The sequence below is a fragment of the Equus przewalskii genome, chromosome 15, assembly GCF_037783145.1.
Source record: "Equus przewalskii isolate Varuska chromosome 15, EquPr2, whole genome shotgun sequence".
NCBI lineage: Eukaryota > Metazoa > Chordata > Mammalia > Perissodactyla > Equidae > Equus > Equus przewalskii.
The window spans coordinates 8,473,629-8,499,271 of record NC_091845.1 but is presented as its reverse complement, the minus strand read 5'-3'; the positions used below and the strand labels follow the sequence as shown (position 1 = coordinate 8,499,271).

The 25,643-nt window shown below is 50.7% G+C and overlaps 2 protein-coding genes across 15 annotated transcripts; one reads left to right on the top strand and one right to left on the bottom strand.

The window, feature by feature from the left end:
* Positions 1-1,463: 1,463 nt before the first annotated feature.
* On the top strand, positions 1,464-22,725 carry OGG1 (8-oxoguanine DNA glycosylase). Of its 11 annotated transcripts, none has more exons than XM_008543086.2 (7): positions 1,464-1,935; positions 2,256-2,503; positions 3,063-3,242; positions 4,660-4,841; positions 5,904-6,054; positions 6,179-6,228; positions 6,498-6,834. In XM_008543086.2, the coding sequence occupies exons 1-7, from the start codon at positions 1,802-1,804 to the stop codon at positions 6,585-6,587; spliced, it is 1,035 nt and encodes a 344-aa protein (XP_008541308.1). In that variant the 5' UTR covers positions 1,464-1,801; the 3' UTR covers positions 6,588-6,834. The 11 variants fall into 11 exon arrangements, 8 of the variants coding, with proteins under 8 accessions (XP_008541308.1, XP_070432702.1, XP_008541310.1 ...); XM_008543085.2 differs by having other exon boundaries at positions 1,490-1,935; positions 4,660-4,853; XM_070576601.1 differs by lacking the exons at positions 6,179-6,228; positions 6,498-6,834 and adding an exon at positions 19,684-22,725 and having other exon boundaries at positions 1,484-1,935.
* On the bottom strand, positions 6,771-18,080 carry CAMK1 (calcium/calmodulin dependent protein kinase I). 4 transcript variants are annotated; one of them, XM_070576598.1, is made up of 12 exons: positions 17,572-18,080; positions 15,376-15,490; positions 13,512-13,643; positions 12,249-12,323; positions 12,001-12,139; positions 10,780-10,906; positions 10,606-10,681; positions 9,526-9,638; positions 8,862-8,940; positions 8,678-8,765; positions 7,157-7,274; positions 6,771-7,048 (listed from the first exon to the last, which is right to left on the bottom strand). In XM_070576598.1, exons 2-12 carry the CDS (start codon positions 15,456-15,458, stop codon positions 6,966-6,968), a joined length of 1,113 nt encoding a protein of 370 aa, XP_070432699.1. In that variant the 5' UTR covers positions 15,459-15,490; positions 17,572-18,080; the 3' UTR covers positions 6,771-6,965. The 4 variants fall into 4 exon arrangements, with proteins under 4 accessions (XP_070432699.1, XP_070432700.1, XP_008541304.1 ...); XM_070576599.1 differs by having other exon boundaries at positions 12,058-12,139; XM_008543082.2 differs by having other exon boundaries at positions 17,397-17,698.
* Positions 22,726-25,643: the final 2,918 nt, after the last annotated feature.

The following is a 25,643-nucleotide window of genomic DNA, read 5'->3' as shown; positions in this document are numbered from 1 at the left end:
CTGCCGTGCCTGCTGCATTTGTACAACAACAAGGATAAAACGACAGCTCCCGTTCCCCAGGCACTTACTGAGTGGTCGGCCCTGTGCTGAGCACCTTTAGATACAGTTTCATGGAATTCTTGCAGTAAACATGGGGAAGCTTAATAACAGGGTGGTTATAACTGCCTAAGTTCCCACAACTAGAAGTCGCAGGGCTAGGATTTGAACTCAGGTGTGTTTGTCTGCAAAGCTGGCTCTTGAACCTATGCCGAAGCGCCGCAGGAGGAGCCTACTGCCCATTCCTTCTTGCCCGTCAGAGCCTCGCCTGCTCTGCCAGAGGAAGGGTCCAAGCGCTTCAGAGACACTATGCCTGTGACCCTCCCGTTTGCCGGGACAGAGCAGGAATGTCGAGGGTTGCTCTTCATTCATGCCCGACCTTGGCATCTTCTCTTCTGCCTCGAACACACTTACTGAAGGGATGCCTTCCGAGTGCTAGGGCCCTGGGGTGCTGCCCGCAGACAGTCACAGGAAGCGGCCGCCCCAGGGGCTGGCAGCCGAGCGGGGCGCTCCCTGCTAGGTGCGGGGGTGGGACACACAGCAGCGGCAGATCCTGCCCTTAAGAACCTGCAGTCTGATCATTCAGCTACAGCAACCAAAAGCCACTGTTAGATACAGTTCATGTCCCCTAGCTCCGTGCTTTCCGTGCCTTCTCCAGAGGGAAAGACGACGTCTGCATCCCTCCTGGGCCCGGCGGCCCGGCCTGCACCTGGGCAGCAGACAGGCGGCCTCAGGGCGACACGTCCTCGGATGCCGAGCTGCCCCAGAGCAAGCGCCCGCTCCGGCCGCCCGGGCGCAGGGCGGGGAGTGGGGAAGGGGCGCCCTGAGGCAGCGGTCGAGGCGGGACAGCCCGAGGAGACAGGCCTCCGCCGGCGCCAAGTCTGAGGAGGCCGACTGCGGGGCCGCGGCCAGCGAGGCAGCCCTGGAGGGGCGGCTCGGCGGCGAGCTCGAAGGCAGCATCCTCAGGAGACGCCTCCCGCGGGCGCCGAGGGCCGGAGCAGCGTTCCGGTCCGCGTGTCGGTGAAGACTGGGTGCGTGGGAGGCCGACTGAGGGCGCGACTATCGTACTGTGTGGAGAGACTCGGCGGAGAAAGGCTCGCGGAGGCCGGCGGGGAGAGGACTTGGTTCTGCGGGCAGGCAAGCCCTGAGGAACCCCAGGGCTCTGAGATCAGGCAGAGAGGACTGGGGCCTGAGGGCGCGCGGGCACAGGACACCCTGACGCGCAGAGCGCGGACTGCCCCAGAAGGAAGGCCAAGAGCGGGCGGCGAGCCCAGCGCGCGCCAACCGCTGCTGAGCCTCAGAAAGGTCCGCCTACCCGCCGCCACGCCTGATTCTCATTGGTGCCTCTTACTTCTCCGCGGATTGGCTCGCTCCGGATCCAATAAGTCGGCTTGAGCCCTACTTCCGCTGAGAGCCAGGTCCGTCTCAGGCGAAGCCGGAAGAGTGCGCTTGCGCGCGCTTCCTGAAATCGCCGCCGCGCAGGGGACCGTAGTGTGCGCCCGGAGGCGGTGGAGAGCGGGTCCGGAAACGTCGGGAGGAAGGGCGGGGCATTGGGGCAGGAGGTGGGACGGAGTGGGAGGGGCGAGGCTTTGGCGGACTACAAGGGGAGGGGCCTGCGGGGAGTGGAGAAATTAAATAAAACTGGGCGGGCCTTAAATAAACGGAGTAAGAGGCCAGAACTTGATGGGCGGGCCCTTAAGGGGCGTGGTCTTTTGCGGCGACTCAATGGGCGGGGCCGTTATGGGGCGGAGCCTGATATGGAAATATGGCTCCCTCCGTTCTGGCGGGTAGCATGGGGCATCGTACTCTAGCCTCCGTCCCGGCCTTGTGGGCCTGCATCCCCTGTCCACGCTCCGAGCTGCGCCTAGACCTGGTTCTGGCTTCTGGCCAGTCCTTCCGGTGAGTCACCCTGTCTCCTGGTTCCTCAGCAGTGTAGGCCTGGGGTGCAAAGGAATGTTGGAGGTCATGGGAAAAACCTCAGGGTACAAAAGAGTAAACCAAGGCGCGCATGGTGAGCCTGTTATCTCCTTTATAAAGTGGAGGTAATAAGCCTGTGCAGTATTGTGAGAATGAAACGATATAATTGATGTAGAAGAAGGCACTTTACTTTGCAATTCCTAAATCACTTTTGTATATGGAGCAGTTGTAGGGTGGGAGGGCCCCAGAGGGTGCAGGAAGGGAAACTGAGTACTAGGGCTGCCATGTGCCTGGGGGCTCAGGTGGAGGGAGCAAAGCCCAGCGCACTGGAGTGGCGTGCTGGCGAACCAGGTGTGGACACTGACGCAGACTGAGGAGCAGCTCTACTGCACTGTCTACCGAGGGGACAAGCGCCAGGTTGGCAAGCCCACACTAGAAGAGCTAAAGGCCGTGCGCCAGTACTTCCAACTGGATGTCAGCCTAGCTCAACTGTATCACCATTGGAGTTCGGTGGACCCCCACTTCCAAGAGGTGGCTCAGAAATTCCAAGGTGAGTACAGGGCCTAGGGCACAGATTGGGGTTCTTGTATTTTGGATAAGTTACTTGGTTTCACCATCTGTAAAATGGGGATTATATCTACCTCATAGGATTTTATGAAGATTAGAGGAGCTAATACGTGTAAAGTGCTTAGACTATTGCCTGACACATAGTAATTATTATTACTATTATTATTGTCCTGCTGATCACCATAGAAGAGGGACAAGGATATTGTGCAAATCCTGGATTTGTGATCTGGGGCAGGTGATGTCATTTATTCTGTAAATATTTACAGAGCATTCGCTATGTGACTGGGGATACAACAGTGAATAAAACACACAAATCCCCACCTTCATCGTGCTTACATTGTGGCTGCTTTATCTATGGAATGGGATGATAACCCAGACCTCACAAGAGGCTATGAAGAATGAGAGCTCTGATGTTGCTCTAACAACACTGTCCCTCATTCCCCTGGGCTCCCCTGGAGCCTTGGTGCCTAGGATCTAAGGGTGGGCGGGGGCCAATCCCAACAGCAGGTGCTTCTCCTACCCCCTGCCTTTCTGATTCCCAGGTGTGCGACTCCTGCAGCAGGACCCCATCGAGTGCCTTTTCTCCTTCATCTGTTCCTCTAACAACAACATTGCCCGCATTACTGGCATGGTGGAGCGGCTCTGCCAGGCCTTTGGACCTCGGCTCCTCCAGCTTGATGATGTCACCTACCATGGCTTCCCCAGCCTGCAGGCCCTGGCTGGTAAGTAGGTGGGTCTCTGCCCCTAGACCCTCCAACAGCTTTCAGATCTGTACACTTCTCTCCTGGTCCCCATCTCCCATCTGTAAGCTTCCTACCTTCCCAAACACTGCCCTTGTCCAGACCCACCCTGCCTGGTCTGATCAGTCCCATTTATATCTTACCCTCTCTATCTGTCCCTGAAATGTCAGCACCTTACTAGTCTGTGCTTTTTGCCCCATGCATTCAGTGCCTCATCAGCAAAACATCTGTATACAGTGTGTGGTAGTTTGGGGTTAAAAGCATGCATTCTGGAGACAGACTGCCGGGGTCTAAATCCCAACTCTGACATTTGACTTCCAGTTATAGACCTTAGCACATTGTTTAGCCTCTCTTTGCCTATGGAATGGGATAATAATAGCACCTACCTATCAGAGTTGTCACGAGGGTTGAATAAAGGAATATACTTACTGCACCTAGCACACGTTTGGCATTTGGGAAGTATGCAGAAAATTTAAGTTGCTATCTCTGCAGTGAATCTAACAATTTTGCATCCAAGAACACATGTGTTCTTCACGGCAGCCCTGCGAGGCAAGTATCTCAGTTGGCATTGTGAGAACCAAGCTAGGGGAAGTGCTTGGGGACTGTATAGCAAGGAGACAGCCTCCCTGGAGAAGAGAGAATGTTTCTGGTGCTTAGAAACCCAGTCTTGGGTCTTAGCTCCCAGCTTAGTAGTCATAAGACCTCAAGAAATTCATTCACCTCTCCAAGCTTCTGTTAATTTCTTTGTAGAATGGAATAACAGTTTCTATCTAGAAGAGCTTGAGGGTTGAATAAAGCAATCATGAGGCGGGGTAGAGTGATGGGTTAAGAGCACAGGCATTGGTGTCCCAGACCTGGGTGCAAGATCCCATCTCCACCATGTCATTTCTTGGGAAAGTTACTTAACCTCTTCTAAGCCCCCATTTTCTCCATCTGTAAATGGGGAAAAAATGTCAAGTGTCATGAGGGTCCTTGAGAAAAGTAAACATGATAATGTACCTAAAGCACTTCACCCGTACTTGATACCCAGCGCTTGATAATAGAAGCTGTTGCTGTCATTATGGTTATTATTTTAGATCATGGGTGTGTACGCCCTTTGAAAGGTTAAGGAACTCAATTAGCGAGTTCCTCCAGAGCAGCAAGTCCTCAGTCCTTGCTCCAGTGCCCAACACGTAGTAGATGCTCAGAAAACATTTATAGAGGGGCAGAACCCAGGCCTTAACCCTTTTCTTTGCACATGCAAGTGTCTCCTGTGTTCCAGAGGGTGGTGAGGTGGGAGAGGGGTGCTTAGAGAAAGCATTCCTTTGGGCCAGAGGGCTCACAACGTTAGCCTGAGGACAGGAAGGATTTGAGGATGCCTGACCCGTGCTCCCCTCCCCACCCTACCCTACTCCCACAGGACCAGAGGTGGAGGCTCAGCTCAGGAAACTGGGCCTTGGGTACCGTGCCCGCTACGTGAATGCCAGTGCCCGAGCTATCTTGGAAGAGCAGGGCGGGCTGCCCTGGCTGCAGCAGCTGTGCAAGGCCCCCTATGAGGAGGCCCACAAGGCCCTCTGCAACCTGCCCGGGGTGGGCACCAAGGTGAGGACCCAGGTGCGTAGGGGCTGCCCTCACCACCCACTCGGAGAATAGCAGAGTAGGAGACAAGGCAGGCCTAAGAGCTGGGTGCAGGCTTGGCTTCTGGAGGCAGAACAGGAAGGAGAAAGGATGCAAGCAGATGTTTTATTAGAGAATATGCAGAGTGCAGGAAGGGTATAAAGGACATTACCTTTTGAATGCATTTTTAGAAAGGCCGTTTGTTCAGGTGCTTATATACGCTGTTATATGTGTGCAGAAATTTCCGAAGGAATCACAGGAAACCTAATAGTGGTTACCTTTACAAATGGGAAGATGTTTCCGCTTTTTATTTTGTCCTTCTCTTGAAATTATATGTACTTATAAAACTTTTTGTTTAATGTCAACAGGTTTAGCTAGCAGTAAGATGATTGGGAATTTGGCATTTATTGTTTTCTTTATACTTTTCTGTAGCTTAAAAAATGAATTTTTGTTTAAAGAACTTTTTATTTTTTCTGAGCTAACATCTGTTGCCAATATCCCTTTTTTTGCTTAAGGAAGACTATCCCTCAGCCAGCATCTGTGCCAATCTTCCTCTGTTTTGTATGTGGGACGCTGCCACATCATGGCCACTGATGTGTGATGTAGGACCACACCCGGGAACCGAACCCAGGCTGCTGAAGCAAAGCACACTGAACCAAACCAGTAGGCCATGGGGCCGGCACCTTAAAGAACTTTTTTAATGGGCTCTGAATTCCAGCCTAACATTAAATCTTGGTTCTGCCCCTTCCTGACCATGTAACTTTGGCCAAGTCCCTTCACCTTTCAGAACCTCAGTTTTCTTGTCTGCAAAATGGATATAGGACTACCTCCTTCCCAGGTTATGATGAGAACCTGGCCCACGTAGATGTTCATGCATCTTTTTAAAGCCATTTTTAAAGTTATTAATAGATGGTATTTATTGATTGAGAAAATAGAATAATAGTAACCTCAGAGTGGAGGAGGAAGCAGCTGGCTTTGGGGCTAGAAGCAGGATGCTGGCTGGATCCTGCCATTCCTCCTCTGTGGCTTACTCTGTGTCTGTCACAGGTGGCAGACTGCATCTGCTTGATGGCCCTAGACAAGCCCCAGGCCGTGCCTGTGGATGTCCACATGTGGCAGATTGCCCAGCGTGACTACAGCTGGCACCCCACCACGACCCAGGCCAAGGGTCCGAGCCCTCAGGCCAACAAGGAACTGGGTAAGGAGAGAGAGTGGGATGTGGGGCTGGCAGTGGGCTGAGGGAGTGGAAACTTCTCACACCTCTCCCTAAAACCCCACCCCAAGAGGGGCCAATTAATTTTGCCTCATCACTTCTGGTTTAGGAAACTTTTTCCGGAGCCTGTGGGGACCTTATGCAGGCTGGGCCCAAGCAGTGAGTGTACCTAGGCTTCCCCTCCTCCTCCAGCCCAGACCCCATAGGACGTGTCCCCCAGCCCAGACCCAGTGGACCCTTACACCACCACCACTACCCCAGGTGACCCAAAGGACTCTCCACCCACCCCAGCCCTGACTCCAGTGCACTTTTGTTGCCCTGGCCCAGCCCACCATGAACTCTTCTACCTCCTCACACTGCCACCAGCCCCACTGGCCCTGCCCCAAGTTGTACCCTCTCCCCACACAAACTCCTCCGCCTGCCCCCAGGTGCTGTTCAGTGCTGACCTGCACCAACCCCATCGAGCTCAGGAGCCACCAGCAAAGCGCAGAAAGAGATCCGCAGGGCCAGAAGGCTAGGCGGGGACGCTGGACAAAGGGATTCCCCAAACACCTTTCCCCTCCATTCCCCCTACTCTCCCCCATCCAGCCTCATGTTGGGAAGCGGGCTTCCTGCAACTACCTGAGGGGCCAGGCACCCTCAAATCAAGCAGTTTGCACAACAGTGTGGGCTGGGGGTTATCTGGGAGACAGAGCTGCCTATGGTTTTATCTTCTTCCCTTTATTACAAGAAGGAACAATAAAATAGAAATATTTGTATGGAAAATGCTGTGGAGGAAGGGTAGGGAAAGGGGTAGAAGGGGGTGGGGCAGGGTAACTTCCCAGTTCAGGGAGGGAAGGGAGCAGGCCGCCCCCAACCCCCCTCACACAAGGGATCCTGAACCTGGATCCAGGGCCCTAGAGCTGGGAGGGCAGGGAGGGGGACAGCTCTGGGCCTGGCTCCACGCAGCAGTCTCGACAGCAGCAGCCAGCCGCTGGCCCTACACGAGAAGAGAGAACAGAGTTGGCTCTATGAGCAGACCCTTCATTCCAGCTTGGGTGCCTCCTCATGACCCACCCATGCCCTTCCACAGGGCCCTGGTGCTCACCCCCAGCTGCTGGAGTCAGCAGCTCCCCGTGGCTCGCCGTCTGTCCCTGCCCCTCCTGGCTGGTGCCCAGCTGTAGCTTCCTCATGTGCCGCACCACGGCCGTAGCATTGAAGGCTTGCTGTGGGGAGAGCGGGGACAAGGGACTTTTGATAGTGGGCGATCGTGGGGTAGGGCTGGCGGGATTGTTGCAGTGGTTCTGTTATTTCATTCAGGTGTTATTGATTGATCCCCTAAAAGCCCATGAAACCTCTGCAAGCCTTTATTAAATTATATCTACCCATATTATATATTTACACATACATACACACACAGATATAAAATGTATATGTATAAACAGACATAGATAACTTTTTATATATAATTAATTCATATTCATATTTAATTATGAATTTAATATATTAAACAATATAGCATTATGTATCAGGCATTGTTCTAAGCACTTTACATAGTAATTAATCTTCACAGAAGTCTTTGAGGTGGGCACTATTAGTATTACTATTATCAAAGGAGAAAACTAAGGCACAGAGAGGTTAAAGTAACCTGCTCAGGTGTGTGTGTCTCATTCCCTATTCAACATATCCACTGAGGTGTCCCACATACCCCTCAAATTCACCATGTCCCAAACCAAAATCATTCCCCCAAGATAAGTTTCTGCCCCTGGGATCTCCATCTCAGTGACAGTACCATGGTCCACCTTTTCCCCTATCAAAATATTGAGCCAGCCCTCGACATCTCTTCTCTCCCCAAACATCCATTCCATCATCATTTCTTGTTGGCTCTACCTCCTGAATGACGCCTTGACCAACCACTGTTCTCTGTTCCCGTGGCCACTGAGCTCGTCCAGGCCCTCACCCTCTCCTGCCTGCATCTTTGCCACAGCTTCCTCAGGGGTCCTCCAGTGTTCACTCTGTGCCTCTGAGAATGCTGAGAGCCCTTTCTAAAAGGCAAGTTCCTACTGAAAATCCCTCTGGGGCTCCTTAGTGCCCTCAGGATCAAGTCAGTGCTCTACTGTGGCATCCGAGGCCCTGAGCAGCCCGGCCCCTACCTGCGCCTCCAGCCTGTGTTCCTGCCCAGCAGCCACTGCAGCCCCCGCAGCCCCTCCAGTCCAGCCAGGCCTAACACTTGCACTTCCCTGGCTCTCTTGGCCCTGGCCCTTTGCACACCAGTTCCCTCTGCCTCAGACATTATTCTGCTGTGCCAGTTGTCAGGTCTGACAGGTCTGTTGGGCAATTACCACCTTTATGCTCCCTCCAGGACCCTGTAGATTGGATTAGATGTCTCCTTAAGAATTTTACACTGTTCTCCCTCTAGACTTGGAGGTCACAGACCTTCTGGAATAGAGTAGGTGTCAGGGAGTGTTGAATGAATCAATGAATGAGTGAATGAGGTTCTTCAGTAAGAACCCCTGAGCAGCTACTGTGTGCCCGACTTGGTGCTAGGTGCTGTGCACACCGAGGCCTGGATGGGGGTGGGGAGGAGTCCTGGGGAGGCTGGAACCAAGGACTAGGGTTGTCGGCTCACCTTCCACTTGCTCTTGGCAAAGTTCTTCTTGATCTGCTCACTCACTGACTGGTGAATATTCTTATCTAGAGCCGTATCTCCTGCAATCCTAGGATGGGGGTGTGTGGAGGGTTATCTGTGAAGGCAGAGGCAGGCCTGGGGGCCCCAGACCCCACCCCAGTCCACAGCTTGTGGGAGTTCTCACCACGGGTGCTGCAAGGCCTGCTCACAGGTGAACCTCTTCTCTGGATCCTTCTCCATCAAGTGCCGGATGAAGTCTTTAGCTGAACCCCCAAGACAAGAGCAAAGACAGAAACAGCGTGGCGGTGCCTGTGGACACCCCCAAGACAGAACCCACCCCCTCAGGTCTGCCCTGGCATCCAAGCAAAACAAGAGGCCAGATCTGTCCATGTACTGCCCTACCCCACCTATAGCCTTTCTCTAAGCCCCCCACCCACCCCAGCCTTCCAGCTGTCTCCTTTTCTCCTTAAGAAAAAGTTGTTCTTAGAGAAGATTCTACACAGTGTATTCACACTGATATGTAAATGATTGATAATGGCTTCACAGGTTTGCCTCCTAATAGGAGGCACAAAAGGCAGATGAAAAGTCTTATGGTGGTGTTTTAGCCAATAGGAGGTCAGTGGGGGAGGTATTTTCAAAAATACTATGTATGAAGACAGAATGAATGCATGCCTACAAGTTTCTCAGACCAGGGCCAGGCAGAGGGAAGCATCTGGGGTGTCTGATCTCAAGACAGGTCTTAATCTAGGGCTGGGGAAGCTGACCAAAGGAAGGCAGTGAGGAGACCCCCAGAGCAGATGAGGAAGGCACCAGAGGCAGGGCTCAGGAGAAGGCGAAGCCTCAAATACCAGAGTCAGAGATGTCGTCCCAGTAAGGAGAGTCGAACTCGTACTCAGCCTTCAATATCTGTTCAAAGAGTTTGGCATCATTCTCGTCGTAGAAGGGGGGGTAACCGCAGAGCCTGGGCAGAGAGAAACTCATCCTCATTTCTACTTTCAGTGCATCCATTGGCTCCGGGATGGAGCTTTGGGACAGTCCCAGGGGTCAGGCAGGAACCACAGCAAGGAGTTGGCCCTTTTCTGAAGCAGGGGAAATCTACCCCTTTCTGCCTTGCTCACCGGGCCCAGCTACACTGGCCTTCTTTCTCTTCCTTAATGTGCTGCCATCTTTCCTTCCTTAGGGTTGTTTTTTTTTTTTTTTTAAAGATTTTATTTTTTCCTTTTTCTCCCCAAAGCCCCCCAGTACATAGTTGTATATTCTTCGTTGTGGGTCCTTCTAGTTGGGGCATATGGGACGCTGCCTCAGCGTGGTTTCATGAGCAGTGCCATGTCCGCGCCCAGGATTCGAACCAACGAAACACTGGGCCGCCTGCAGCGGAACGCGCGAACTTAACCACTCGGCCACGGGGCCAGCCCCCTTCCTTAGGGTTTTTGCACTTGCTATTCCCTCAGCCTAAATCATTCTTCCCCCAACACCTCGAATGTCTGGCTCCCTCATTTCATTCAGGATGCCACTCAAATGTCACCACCTCAGAGAGGCCTTCCCTGACCTCCTTATCTAAAATGGCATCCATCCCCGTCTCCCTACCCTGCTTGATTTTTCTTCATAGCATTTTTTTTTACCACCTGACATTTTATAGATTTATCTACTTGTTACTTACTTGTTTACTTGTTTATTTACTTGTCTGTCTCCTCTACTAGAGTGTCTGCCCCTTGAGGGCAGGCACTTTGTTCGCTTTGTTCTCTGCCAAATCCCCAGTGCTTGGCACATGCCTAAAACATAGTATCTATTGAGTGAAGTAATACTAGTCATTAATTGCTAGATAAAAATATGGATGGTAGGAAAGAAGAAATAGCAGAGGGGAGGAAGATGGGAGAGGAGAGGAGAAGTCTGGAGCCACATGCCTCAATGGCCAAGCCCCCACTCACAGGATGTAGGCAATGACGCCAATGGACCAGCAATCCACTGCCTTGCTGTAGGGCTTCTGGGCCAGGACCTCAGGGGCTACGGAGGGAAGGGGACATGGTAGTGATGAATCTCTGCCCTGCAGAACCTCCTGGTTCCTCCCCAAGCCCACAGCCCCAGCCCAGGGCCCTCCGCACCCACGTATCCTGGGGTCCCGCAGGCTGTGGAGAGCACGCTGCCAGGGTCCTCCATTTTGGAAAGGCCAAAGTCAGAGATCATGATCTTGGAGTCTTCCTCCAGGCTGTAGTACAGCAGATTCTCTGGCTAGGAGGGCAAGAGGGACAGTCAGAGAAAGCCAGAGGCTGGCAGAACCTTCTGTCTCCCCAAGCACCTCCTGAGAAACTTTGGCTCCCCAAAAGCCCCTGTGGCTTCATTGCTGCCATCTTGTTTGAAAGCACAAGAAACTCGAGGAAGTTCTCAAGGAAGTTAAAAGTTCCAGAAAGGGGGCCGGCCTGGTGGCACAGTGTTTAAGTTCACACGTTCCGCTTCTCGACGGCCCGGGGTTCACCAGTTAGGATTCCAGCTGCAGACATGGCACTGCTTGGCAAAAGCCATGTTGTGGTAGGCGTCCCACGTATAAAGTAGAGGAAGATGGGCATGAATGTTAGCTCGGGGCCAGTCTTCCTCAGCAAAAAGAGGAGGATTGGCAGTAGTTAGCTCAGGGCTAATCTTCAAAAAAAAAAAGTTCCAGAAAGGATAAGGGCCTCGGGAATGTGGGAGGGAATTTTCTGTAAACCTCAAGTAAGTATGGTGAAGCCCTAAAGAAATAATTTCTGAGCACCTACTGTGTGCCAGATCCTGTGCTAGTGCTTGATTTCATTTCATCCTTACCACATCATGCCAGGCCAGTGTGAATAATCCTAATTTACAGGTGAGGAAACTGATGCCGTGAGAAGCAAAATGACTTGCCCAAGAACCTACAGTTAGGGAGTAACAGGGCAAGAATTCAAACCCAGATCTGTCTCACCCCAGCACTCTTCTCCTAGACCAGAATGAGATGTACTACAAAACGTGAACCCCACGATAATCTCTGAGAAGTAGGATTTCAGGGGTTTCTGGCTTTCTTCTTTATATTTTGCTGCCCCATCTAAGTTTTCTACAGAAAGCAAGTGGGACTTTTATTATCACAAAAAGACACAAGATGTTATTTTGATAAAATAAAAGCACAATTCACCTTTGTGTCCATTTGAGTGTCCAAACTGAAGTGGGAGGAGGCAGGTTAGGGTTTACAAGGTTCATTTTGCAGATGGCAAGCTGAGGCTCAGCGAGGGAGTGAGTTACCCAGGGTCACACCCTGAGGAGTCTGCAGAGCCCCCACCCCTGGGTGCCCCAGCTCCCCACACACCCTCACACCCCACCTTGAGGTCCCGGTGTACAATGCCCAGGTCGTGCAGGTACTTGACTGCATCCAGCACCTGGAAGATGAGGCGGCTGGCATCCCGCTCTGTGTAGAAGCCTTTTTCCACAATGCGGTCAAACAGTTCCCCGCCCGACACCCTGCAGCCGGGGACACGGCAGTCTGACCAAGGGAGCCGGGGAGGCAGGGAGGCTGGGGAGAGGGCAGCAGGGAGAGGTGCAAGGAAGGCGCAGAGGCGGAGCCACTCACAGCTGCATGACGAGGTAGAGGTGGCCCCCACTCTCATAGATGTCATCCAGGGCAACAATGTTGGGGTGCTTGATCCTGAAAGGAGAATCGAAGTGGTTCAGAGCTGAGGACAGCTCAGCCACCTTCCCACCCTCACCTTGAAGAACCACCGCCTGCAGACCTGGGTGGGACAAACCAAGGACCAGGGTCCCAAAGGGAAAAGCTGATTTACCATGATTGTTTATAAGGTATTGGAAGGCAGCAGAGTACAGAGGTAAACACTAGGCTCTCGAATCGGGCAGCACAGGGTCCAAACCTGCCTCTGCCACGTGCTATTTAGGAACAAGTCTTTTCACCTCACAGCACTGATCAATATATGATTTTTTAAATTTTTCTGTATTTATAAGTTTGTCAGCCTCCTCCACCAGAACATCAGCTCCACAAGAACAGGGGCTTTATCCTGCTCACCACTGCTCCTGCAGCTCCTGGTGCCGTGTAGGTGCTCACTAATATTCATTGAATTGAGTGTGACCTCTCTGAGCCTCAGTTTCTTCCTCTATAATATGAAGCCAATGATAGTACTTCCCTCACGTGAGATAATGCAGGTAAGAGGCTTGGCCCAGTGCCTGGCACCCAGTGAGTGCTCAATAGATGAACCAGTGATGGTGATTGAGCTTGATGGAAGACTCGGCTCAGCTACAACTTGCTGTGTGACCTCGGGCAAGTCCCTTGCCTTTTCTGGGCCTCAGTCCTCCCTCTGACCCCACCACCAATCGTGGAAATGATCATTTCGTCCTGCCCAGGGTGGTTGAAAAGCTCAGAGGAGAGACTGGAAGTGAAGATTCTCTATGGCAAGTTTCATATCAGCATGAGCAACTCACAGACCAGTGGTGTTGACTTAGGCGGTCAGCAGACAGGCATTTTCAAACTTGCTCAGTGGCTTTAATATGTGGTTGGAATGTGAGGTAGGTCTAAGGGTAACACCAATTGAGATGCGTGGGTTCAAGCCATGTTCGAGGGTTGATCTTTACATTGATGGAACACAGTAAACCACTGTAAATAAGCTGTGGCATCTCAATCACTCCTGTCACGTTAGCGCTAGTGCCAGCGCTCTAAGTAAAGGACCTCTGATGTGCTCCGCAACCTTGCCACCTGCAGATTATTACCCCGTCTTATAAATGAGCAAGTTGAGGCTCAGGGAGGTTAAATGATTTGCCCAAAGCAGCGATAGGAGGGGTCAAGGCAGCATCAACCCCGGGCAGGGACAGACAGTGGCCCACGCACTTGTGCAGGACAGCGATCTCGTTCTCCATGCTGCCCTCCTTGCCCTCCAGAGCCTTCTTGGCGATGCATTTGATGGCCACCAGCTTCTGAGTCCTCTTATCTTCTGCCAGGATCACCTCGGAGAAGGCCCCCCTGCAGGGAGAGGGGACTCATGAGGTGGGGAACTGGAACCCCAGCTTCCCTCCAGCCTCTCCTCCATCCCCTGTGGGTTATGTGAGCACCTCTGGACCAAGGAGGTGGGATGAGCCTCCCCCTATCACTCATCCACTACCTGGTGTCAGAGGTGGTCACGTGACCCAGGCCTGGCTAATCAGAGTAGTCTATGCCGTGGCCACAGTAATGTGATGCAAGCCAGGTTATTGGCACTTTGAGAATGAGGTGCTATTTCCTGCTAAGCTGGTAGAATGTAAGCCTGGAGCTAATGGTGGTCCTTCTTGCCACCACTTCGGGAGAGCCTGCTTGAGAATGAAGCCAACACAAAGGAAATCAGAGCTGAGAAATGGTCAAAGACAATTTCCTGATAACATCATGTGAGCCCCTGGATCCAGCCATGCCTGAAGTTTATCCCCTGGGCTTTTTGATTACGTGCATGATTGGTTCTGTTTTCTGCTAAAGCCAGTTTGAGTCATGTCTAATTTAACACCCTATAGAACCTTGAAGAACCATCAGCATCACCTGGGAACTTTTTAGAAATGCAGAATCTCAGGCCCCACCCCAGACCTACTAAATCAGAATCTGTATTTTAATGAGATCCTCCAGTGATTCGTATGCTCACTGACATTTGAGAAGCAGTGCTTTAGAACAGGCTCTTAGATTTGCACTACTGATTTGAACTAAAGTTCACTGATTAAAGAGGGTTTACTAGAGTATTCTTTCTACAACTTTTTGCTTTCCCTGGGATAATAAAAGTCTTAAGTCAAAGAAAAGCATCTCTCATGATGAAATCTCAGTCATCAGAATAACTAGTGACTGTGGTAGCCTCATTGCTGGTTTCTAGTCTTGTCTCTCTCCAATTTACCCTTCATGCTGTGACCAGAGTGACCATCTCTGAACTGTAAACCTGCCGAAAAGTCTTAAATGTCTTCCTATGGCCTGTGGGATAAAGTCCAGCCTCCATGGCTTGGCCTTCAAGGCCTTCCATGACCTGTTTCCCTCTCTAGCCTGTTCCCGTCTTCCCCCAGCCTCCGATTATAAGCTCCACCAGACTGTTTATCTCTTTCCACACAGAACATGCCTCTGAGCCTTTGCTTGTGCTATTCCTTCTGCCTGGAATGCCCTTCTCCCTCTCTGACAAGTGCACTCCTACCCATCTTTCAGCCCCCAGCTCTTAGGCCCCCTGCTCTCTCTGGACTCCACAAAGTCCTCATTCCCTTCCTTAACTGGAGCACAGCACACACCCTGTTGTCATTTTCTGTGAGTCTGTCTCCGCACATGTCTGGAATCAACTTCAGGGCAGAGACCAGGTTTGAGTTATTTCTGGATTCCCAGCACTGAGAAGAGAGCCATGCCCAGCTTCAGTTCCCAAACCCAGGCCAGAACTCCCAGCTCTTGGCAGCAAGTTGGATAAACTGGCTCCTTCATTCTCCCTCACTTCCTTTTCTTCACAGAAACCCAGAGCTGTGGCAAGAGCAGCCCCTGTTCCACCCACTGTCAGCCAGAGGTGAAAAGCCGGGGCCAGTCTGAGCCATGGCAAGGTCACTATAGGGCCTGGGCTGTAGGAAACAGGAAGTAGTAATCAACTGACCATAGGAAGTACCACCCTGGACTCGGCCTCCCCAGCCAGCCAGGGCCAGCAGTGAGGACCTTCCCAACCCCACCCCCAGCTCAGGAACAGCCCCCCTTTCTCTCCTGCCCCGAGACTCACGTTCCTAGAACATCTCGGAAGTCGTAAATGTCCCTAATGTCTTCTGCCTGCTTCCAGCTGGGGCCTTTCACTTCCCCCGGCATGGCCCACTGCCCCCCGGCCACAGCCAGGACTCCTGGGAAGGGGAACGGAGGGAGAAGACTCAGTAGGGCCCAGCCTTCTATGTGGGAACTTACTTGGGGCCCCATTCAGTCACCCAGCCTGCATTTATTCATTCCTTGATTCATCCATTTGACGAAATCATTCAACAAACATTCATTCATTCACCAGTCATTTGTTCATTCAGCAAATCCTTATGCCTAGAGGAAAATCCTTCAGGGTGGCAGCAAAATTCTTTATTCAACAAAATCATTCACTCATTCATTTATTCAGCTCACCTAGTTTCTCCCTCTCCAAATCCAAACACCCAGGGGGACCCTGACCTCTGGGAGGACAGTAGAGTAGACCCCAGAGCAGCTTGTGGAAGTGCACAGCCCTGGAAGATCCCTCTGGCCCCAGAACCGGTGATGCCCCAGCCCCACCCTGGGAATTGCTGGGGTGTCTCCTCTCCCTCCTCCTTCTCCCTCTCGGAAATCAGGTTTCCGGCAGCCTGGGCTTCCAGCAATGTCTCAGCCACGTTTTTAAATAGCTCCTCTGCACTGTTACCACAGCAACAGCAGCCACAGCTGGAGCTCCCTGGGCCTCCTATTACCCCTCTCCCTTCTGACTCCCCATCTGGGTCCCCACAGCCTGAGAAATGATCCCACCCAGCCTATCCCTTCCTGGCTTCTTCTCACTCTGATCTAGCCTGTCCCTTCCTCCGCTGATACCTCTGTCTCCTCCAGCAGGAGAGGGTGAGAATTCTCTCCCGATTTATCAGATGGAGCATGGGGAGACTGAGGTCGGTGATGGGTAAGAAGCTGGTCCAAAGTTGCCCAGTGACATCTAGCTGGTGTCCCAGCTAAGTTTGCTGAGGGCAAAGGTCTTGGAAGGGGCTGCCCTCAGCTAGTCCTTCCGATATGCAGCCGCACTGGGGCCCATTCAGAAAACACAGCCTCTCAACCCTATTTCAGGCCCACAGAGGGTAAGACCAAAACAGCACAGCATGCTGTGTGACCTCAGGGTGGGCACTTTCCTTCTCTGTTTCCTCTGTGGGAGAATGAGGGGAATATGCCCTGACTAGAGCCCCTGGTGTGAGATCCCACTCCTTGGATGAGATCTTGTTCCCAGGGAGAATTGGCCACCCATCCCAGGGGCACAAACTTCTAGGAAAGGAGACTTGATGGTAAGCTCTAGACACAGAGTTTTAAAACCCACCTGGAGGCCTGGCAAATACAACCCTCACAGTTCCACACATATCCCTGCAGCCAGACATACCATGCCAAGCCCCACCCACAACCCTGAACCCAAATACCTGCCCCCAGATGCGGCACACTCCACGCTCAGATACCCTGACACCTGATCATACATGTCCACCCAGACATCAGCACACATGTCCAAAGATACTGCCCCAGACATCCTCACACCCAAACATCCCTTCCACCCCCAAACACACATCTACACACACCTGGACAGGATCACACACATTCACACAGACCTCACCTGTATACCAGACAGCCCAGATTCACTCACACCTTTCACCCTCCAGCTCCAACACACCCTAGAAGCTCCTATACTCCAAACCAAACCCCAGCTCCTTATACACCTAACTCCAAACACAATCAGTACACAATCGTATACTCCCCAACTCTGAGTTACCACCCTTTGAGCCAGATGCCAGCACACACAACACCTGGATGCACATCCGCAACAAAAACACTGATTCCCAGATGTCCCCACCCATAAGGATGCCCTTAGACACCAACATAACGCAACTCCGTATCAGATCCACATGTCTGTGCTAAGACAGCACACCCCAAGACGGCCACACACAGCTATACCTCCAAATGCCCAGCCCTTCCACAGTCAGGCCCAGCTGAACTGAGACACACACACACACCCCTCCCCACCTTCCTCTATTACCCACTCAGTTTCCCACCGACCTGCCTGGCACCTGCTGGGCCTGGAGCAGAGTGGGGGGAGAAGGGCCCAGCCCTGCCCATCCAGAGTCCAGCCCTCCCGGGCAGCTCCTCCCATCCTTGGGCAAGACTATCCAGCGGCTGAGGGTTCCGCCGCCCTCAGCGCCCAGGGGCGCAGGCGAGCGGCCCCGGGCGGTACCTGCGGCTGCCCCGCCACGGGGCTGGCTGGGAGGCCCGAGGTGGCTGGCGCGAGCTCCGTCCGCCGTCCGCCGCCGCTGCGCGCCCGCCCGCCCGCTCTCTCGCTGGGGCTCGGCTCGGGCTCGGCTGACTCCCTCCTCCCTCCTGCGGCTCTGATGTCAGTGGAGGAGGAGCCTGCGGCGGGGGGACCAGGGACTGCCAGGCGAGGCGAAGCGAGGCTCCCTGGCTGGGGAAGGGGCGCGGGGTGGGGGAGAACCTCTAACTCAGGTCAGATGCTCTGTGGACTCTTCCCGCCTTCGTCTCCGGCAGGGCCCCCATTTCACGGAGGTGACAACTGAGACCCAGAGAGATGAAGGGTTCAAAATCAGCAGTTAGTCCGAGGCAGAGTCGAATTCGAACCCCGGTCTATCTGAAGCCAGAGGCTGGCCAGTTTCACCCTGTCGCCTCGTGGAATTTCTTTAAGACCAGTTCTGGGAGCTCCCTTAGGGCTCTTGGGCTCTGTCTTTCCTCACTTTTTCCCCCGCCCGGTGCCCAGAAGGAAATTAGGCCCTCGGAAAGGCTCGGGAGACTGAGAGGGGTGGGAGGATGCGGGAGTAGGGAAAGGACAGGGCAAGAGTAGGCAGTGCAGAGAATCGAAGCCGTCGTAGGGTGGGGGCCCCATTTGACAGGCAGGAAAACTGAGACCCGGGGTCCCTCAGCGAGGCGTCGCTGAGGCTCCAGTCTCCTACACCTGTCTCTCAAAACGAGTGCGGTGCCCAGAGGGACTGGTGCCGGCAGGGAAGGGGGAGGCGGGGGAGCTAAATCAGGATCCTGGAGGAAGCAGGCGAAAGAGGACCGAAGTGGCACGTGACTGGACAGGCGCCAGGGGCTGATGGCTAGGAGCCAGGTTGGAGATGGGGAGCACGAAGCCGCTCCTGGGGCGGCAGGCAGGGGGCCAAGGGACTTGACTGAGGCCCTCTTGTGCAAGGCCTTCCTTGGGAAGAAATTCTGCGCGGGCTGAAGGGGGGGAGCAACTCGCAGGAAGTGGGGGTGGGGCTGGACTAGGGCCAGCCAGAGGAGGCGCCCACGTTATTTTGGACCCCAACTCCAACTCTATCACCTCTCCGTGCCTCTCCCCACTCCCGAATTCCTACATTTTCTAGCTGGGTTTGGGGAGAGGACAATGCTTACCTGAACTCATTTTCAACTGGCTTTTCCCTCCCTTATCCTGGGGGCTAGGTAGAAGGTGGTCAGTTTATTATGCCCATTTTACGGATGAGAAAGAAAGATGGCTGAGGTCCCTAGAAAGGCTTTAGACTTATCCAAGTCACACTTTCCCTCTCTGAGCCTCAGTTTCTTCATCTGGAATATGGGAATATCAATGACTGACTCGGAATTCTCCTAAGAATCCCAAGAGATAATGGATGTGAAGTGTCTGGAATACTGTAGGGGTTCATAATACAAGAGCTAGACTTAGTGTAAACTGAGGCGCAGAGAAGGGACCTGATTTGTCCAGGGGCGGGGGGCTAAGGGGCAGTTTTCCTTCTCCAAATCTCAGTATGTCAGACTCCCTAGTCCATGGAAAACACACGTCCTGCCCAGGGCTAAGCCCTTACTCTCCCCTATGCCCACCTAATACTCCCACTGAGCTGGGGCTGTTTCACCACAAATTCCTGCTTATCTAACTGACAACATTCCCAAGGTGATAAGGTGGCCTCTGTCCTTCTGAGGACTTGTACAACTTTTATGCTCTGTTTTACATTTTGCCTGCTTTTGAAAATGTCTAAGGGCACTTATGCTTTCTTTTTTTAACACACACATTCTTTTTTTTTTCTACTAAACAAGCAATACAAGGCCATTGCAGGAAAATTACATAAAATACTAAAAACACACAAAGACCACCCTTGCCACTGGGCAGATTCTTTCACTTGCCAAGTAGCAGAATCCCAACCTAAGCCAGCTTCACCGAAGAGGGAGCTATGGCTCATAGTAGCTGATGCAAGATGGAAGGAAAAACACCATGGACCAGGGGCTTGGAGATTAGAACTGGAGCCGCAGTACTCATTCGATTTGCTCTCTCTCATCTCTCCTTGTCTCGATTTCTCTTTGCACACTGGCTTCCTTTCCTCCGCAGAGTGATCTCTACCTGGCCAGAAACGTGGTGTGAAGCAGGCCCAGCTTTCCAGCTGAAGCCAGTGGAAGGAGAGAGAGACTCAGTTTTGTGTATCAGTCTCAGGGAAGACTCTGACGGGCTCTGCGGGAGTGGCATGCCTACCCCTTGACCCCAAAAACAGTTGCCAGGTATAGGAATGAGGTACTATACTGAGCAAGCGTGCTGTCATGGGCAACCACACCAGAGTCAAAAGGAATGAAGGGGGGTATCTTGCCCAAAGGAAGTAGGGGTGCTAGGCAGGCATGAATAACAAATCCATCCCAGCCCTGCTCCCACCAATCGGAAATAACCAGTGTTCATATGTTCGGTACATATTCTTCCAGACTTTTTTTTTACGTACACACATTTTCTTCTACAGTCCCCACCCTCAATGAGCATATGTCAAGGTACCAACACAAAAAGTGAGTCAAGGAAAGTCAAGTAGGTGCAGAAAAAAAAGGAAATAATCATCTTCTCTCCTTTGTTGTTCAGAGGATGACAAAACAGCTCAGACTTCTCATCAATTCTTGAACCCAACAGAAAAGAAGCCATTGGAGGAGTAAATGATTTTCTAGGATTAGAGAAAATGGAAGAAGTCACAAGGAAAAGATGGGCAGGTTTATTTACAAAACATTCTTTAACTTCTGTTGCTGGAAACAAACCAAAAAACCCTACCCTATTCCAGAATCATAGCCAACAGTAAAAGGCAAACTTCAGAGTGGGGAAATGTCTTACAGACCATGGGTTAATATTTCTATTATGTAAAGAATACATAAAATTGATAAAAAACAGGTTAAGAACCCAATAAATGGTCAAAGGAGACAGATGAAACACAATAAACATGGGACATTTTCTAGCTCACAAGTTATCAAGGAAGTACAAACTAAATCATTTTTTAAATTTAACTTTCTTTTTTTCTTTTTAAAGATTTTATTTTTTGCTTTTTCTCCACAAGGCCCCCTGGTGCATAGTTGTATATTCTTCATTGTGGGTCCTTCTAGTTGTGGCATGTGGGACGCTGCCTCAGCGTGCTTTGATGAGCAGTGCCATGTCCGTGCCCAGGATTCGAACCAACGAAACACTGGGCTGCCTACAGCGGAGCATGCGAACTTAACCACTCGGCCACAGGGCTAGCCCCTAAATTTAACTTTCAAATTTGAAGTTTAAAAAACCAGTAACACGAAGACTGGTGTTAGTGTGAGCGCTGGATACTTCTACATTTCTGGTGGGAAAATGACTTGCTAAAATCTTTTGGGAAGTAATTTGGCAATATGCATCAAAGGCTTAAGTAACATCCAGGCCTTTTGACCCAGGAGTTCCTCTGCTGGGAATTAATTTCAGGGAAATAATCCTAAATTAGGACAAAGCTATATGCTCCAAAATTTTTTAAGAAATATTTTTATAACTGCAAAATTTAGAAGAAACCACCAAGAAAGGAATGATTAAAAACATAAAGTTTGTCTACCAGATGGGATATTTCACAGTTCATAAACTGATGGTAATGCAACCTGCTTAATAAAAGGAAAAAATGCGTATAATGTTAAGCAGGTATGCAGTTGGATAACTTCAGTGTAAAATGCAAACCACAAATTATTCATAGCAAAGAGTGCAGAGGCACACCACAAATGTTAATAATAGTCAAAAAATTATCTGATTGGGTTTTGTTTCTTTTACTTCTCTCTACATGCCTGTATTCTCCAAACTTTTTTTGTTGAGTAATGCTAACTTCATAATCAAAAAGTCACTTTTTAAAAAATTCTGCCAAAAGATAGTGGGTGTGTACCAATTTGGTGTTCAATTATTTAAGTTTTATTTAAAAAACAACAACAAGAAAGAAATAGAATAGATTTAAATGTCTATCCATAAGATCTTTTCTCTCCTACTATTGAAACAGTGGTGGCGCATTAAAAGAAGTTTGGGAGTCAGACAGACCCAGGTTCCAACTGCACCTCACCCTTTACCAGCTGTGGGACCCTGGGTGAATCATTTCACTGTTCTGAGCCTCAGTTTCCTCATCATTAACATGGCATAATCATACCTACTTTGTAGGCTTATTTGGAGAATGAGACAACTTAGTGCCTTTCACCCAACGGGCCAGTTCCCTTGTTGTCCCAGCACCGGTACCTGGTGCATACATAGCAGGTACTCAGTAGGAAATGAGACACAAGAGAGTTTTCTCCTGTTCCAGACGTCAGCTGCCCTAGGACAGCTGCTTTGACTATTATTTCTCCTTCCATTCTTGAAGCCCCACATGTTCTAGTCAAGCTCCTTCTGCCCTCATGAGGCCGACCCCTACTTTCTCACCCCATCAGGAGCAGCCCATCTTAAGAAGCCTGGAGGTTTCTCCAACATTTACCAGATCTCACTGATTGCTCTTGGCTAACACTGACGGATTCTGGGGCAATGATTCTTGTGCTTTTCTGATTCTCAACCCACACCACTTATAATTTTGTATGTGGTGGTGCTGGCAGGCCCAGGGGGAGGACATTTAGAAGGGCCTCTAAAATCTAAGACCTGGCTTACAAAACTGGCTCACCACCAGCTATCTGATCTGGCCCTTCCTCTCTCTGTATCCTAGTTCCCTCATCTGTAAAATAAGGGTAATAATTTGACCTGCTCTGAGGTAGGGCTGTTGAGAGGAGCAAATGAGAGAATTCGTGTAAAGTGCTTGGTACTACCCTTGCTTGGTCTCTGGCAGAATAATTCTCCTAGAGTTATGTTTTAACAATATGCCCTGAGCTTTCGTCAAAGGTTGTGATTAGAAATCACCATGTGAAACTTAATCTCCATTTGCTGTCAGATTTATGGAGAATATTATCAATATGTGACTCTAGTTGAGAAATTTCTCCAGCATGAAAAATTACTGGAATTTTTGTCCCGAAAACTAGGAGATGCCCTTTCCTCTGATAGCAAACCTTTTGAGACTGATTCGTCTTGTTTCCATTTTTGCCTTGGCTTCCAGGAACCTTAGAGCTAAATCTGATGCTTAACGACAGCAGCTTCATTAAACCTGATGAGTTTATATTTGTTATTTTGTGAAACTCATTGTACACGTCGTCAATTATAAACTTTCTCAAATTCTTTTGAGAAACAAAAAGAAAGAGAGAAAGAGAGAGAAAGAAGGAAAGAAAGAGGAAAAGTGGGTCAGGGAAGGAAGCAGGTATAGTTTGAAAAGAGTGCTTGGCATGCCACCTGCCCACTGTATCAGCTAGAATACAGGTTTGTTTTCTCTAACAGACACCCAAAATAATTGTGACTTAACTAAAATGGAAATGTATAACAATCTGGCCATAACCAGTCCCAGGCTCGTATGATGACGACAAGGTAAGAGGGACCTTGCCTGCTTCTTATCTTGTGCCACTGTTCCTATGGTGTTGTCTTTGACCACATGTTTCAAGATGGCTCGCCACCATGTCTCATCGCAGCCAGGGAGAAAGGAGAATGTAGAGGGCACACCTCTTGGGACTCATGATTTCAGTTACATCCATCTCTTCCACTCACATCCTATTGGCTGAAACTCAGTCACATGATCACACCTAACTGCAAGGGAAGCTGGGCTATTTAGTCTTTCAGAGGCATATGTCCAACTAAAAGTCATGTGTTCTATTACTATAGAAGAAAGGGAGAACAGAATTTGGAGGACATCTTCCAGTTTCGGCCGCACCCACCATCTCAGATATATTTCTTTGCATATCACTGTGCTCCCGTCTGCCTCAATTTCATTCTCACCCCCTCTAAGTGGTCCAGCCTCCATGCTATCAGAGCGCTTTCTGATTCAGAGTGCTATTATGCCACTCCCCTGCTCACAAACCACCCCTGGCTCCCTACTACTTAGAAAAGTGATTCTCAGACTTTAATGTGCATCAGGAGTCATCCAGAAGGTATGTTAAAGCAGAGGTGGCTGGGCCCCACCCCCAGAGTTTCTTATTTGAGAGGGCTGGGACCTGAGAATTTGCATCTTTATTAAGTTCCCAGGTGACACTGATGCTGCTTGTCCAGGGACCACACTTTGAGAACCACTGACCTCAAGATTAAGGCCCTTGCTCCTTAAACTGCCATTCAAAGCCAGTCCCAGCCTGGTCTCAACCTACTTTCCAGCTTCCTTTCTCATCCTTCTCCTCCCCCGCCACACACCAAGGCCTCCAATCACACTGAAGTTCTCACCTCTCTCTAAGCAGGCCAGCTGTTCACACCTCTGCGCCTTGCTGTTCCTTTTGTCTGGAATGTCTTCTGCCTGGCAACTTTCTTGCCACATCCTCCCTGAAGCCTCTCCTGACCCTCTAAGCTGTTGTTAAGTCATTCCCTGCCCCAGGGCCCTGCAGACTTTGTCCATTCTTCTATTATTGCTCTTATCACCTGTGTCTTGATTGTCTTCCCAGCTGTCTCCATCTCTGGAGCCTTAGTCACCTACATAGCTCTGAGCTATGGCAACAGGGCCACTGAGTGAGGAAACAAAAGCACGAATGGGGAAATGGAGGCGAGGAGACTAGGTGAGTGAAGAGAAAAAATGATGAGTGAATTAATACATAACGAGTGAGTTACGGTCCAGTTGTGCTTGGTTCTCTCCATTGAGTCCTGAGCACCAGACCAGGGAAGGAATTTGCTCTCTGACCATGTTTCCACAAAGTTCCAGCCATCGCTTCCTTCTTAGCAGGAGTCAACTGGGACCCAGCATCCATCGACTCAGTCCCAAGAGTGCTCAGGAGCTGGCAGGGGCTGGGGCCGCACACTGGGTCATGTTCCCGACGTCAGGGATTAACTTTCGCCCAATCCTCCCTGTTGTCACTCACCCTGCTGTTTCTGAAAGTCAGTTGTAAGGCATTTGGGACTCTGGAGAAACAATGATGGTGGACACCTTTCAGAGCCAAGACACAAAAGGCTATGTCACCAAACTAGTTATAAGGTGTCTGGATTGTTTCAAATGAAAATTGGAGCCTTGAGGTGCCAGAACTAATCTCCCCCTCCTCACGGGGAACCCGGCTTCCTCCAAACCCCATAAAGGAAGCCTCCTTTGACTCCAGCAGACATGGGTATGGCCGTAAGAAGGGACTCCCTGTCCCGCTGCGGTTATTAATTCTCTTAGGGATGGTGCTCTCTGGGGCCGATAACTGTTCCTGCACCAAGGCTGCATGGCCTTGGGAGGCATTGCACCTCTTTGAGCCTCAGTGTCCTCCTCTGCAGGGTGGGAATATTACTACTCACCTTGTAGGTGAGTCAAATGAGACATGAGTACAAAGGGCCCAGCACGGTACCAGATAGATAGTAGGTGTGCAACAGAGAATAACTAGAGTTCTCACAACTGACCCTTGAAAGTTGCCTTTTCCCTAATGAACCAGGCCCAGTCAGTCTTCTAGGGTTCTTCCTTCTATTTATAATATCTACCCTCCCCTCTCACAATTCTACCTAATTTTGGGACTTCGGCTCCCATCCTATCTCCTCCACAAAACTGTCTTTGTTCCTGGAACTCTCTACCAATGATGCCTACCATACTTATGGTCTGGCCTAATGAACATGGAAGTGAGTAGTTAATTAAGAGAAGGGGATCTGCAAGTAGGGCTGCTGTGTATGGCTGCACAGATTGTACACTGCCCAAGCCTAGGAGTACCATTCACATAGACTATGCAGGGGACTGGGACACCAGTGAGTTGTATAATGAAGAGGCTCTGTCTACAAGTCAAATGGACTGAATTTGAATCTTGGCTCAACCACTTACCAATTGTTTGAGCAAGTAAAGTATATCACCGTCTAAGATTTATTTTCCTCACTTGTGAATGGGATGCTATTAGCACCTACCATATGGGGTAGTTGAGAAGATTCAGTAGTTTAATGAGTTTAGAACAGTGCCTGGTACAAAGCTAACATTTAATGAGCATTTAATTTCACATTAATGAAATTAAGCGTGGGTGTTTTCTCTCTGAGAAAGCTGTAAGCAATCATTGTAC

Excerpts from the sequence above, each read along its gene's own strand:
- OGG1 (XM_008543083.2), top strand. The coding sequence starts at position 1,802 with ATGGCTCCCTCCGTTCTGGCGGGTAGCATGGGGCATCGTACTCTAGCC. Across the intron at positions 3,243-4,659 it reads CAGCCTGCAGGCCCTGGCTG|GACCAGAGGTGGAGGCTCAG; the intron begins GTAAGTAGGTGG and ends CTACTCCCACAG. Across the intron at positions 6,055-6,178 it reads TCAGGCCAACAAGGAACTGG|GAAACTTTTTCCGGAGCCTG; the intron begins GTAAGGAGAGAG and ends CTTCTGGTTTAG.
- CAMK1 (XM_008543082.2), bottom strand. The coding sequence starts at position 17,490 with ATGGGAGGAGCTGCCCGGGAGGGCTGGACTCTGGATGGGCAGGGCTGG. Across the intron at positions 10,682-10,779 it reads CGGGACCCCAGGATACGTGG|CCCCTGAGGTCCTGGCCCAG; the intron begins GTGCGGAGGGCC and ends TTCCCTCCGTAG. Across the intron at positions 8,766-8,861 it reads CAGGCCTTGCAGCACCCGTG|GATTGCAGGAGATACGGCTC; the intron begins GTGAGAACTCCC and ends CCCCCATCCTAG.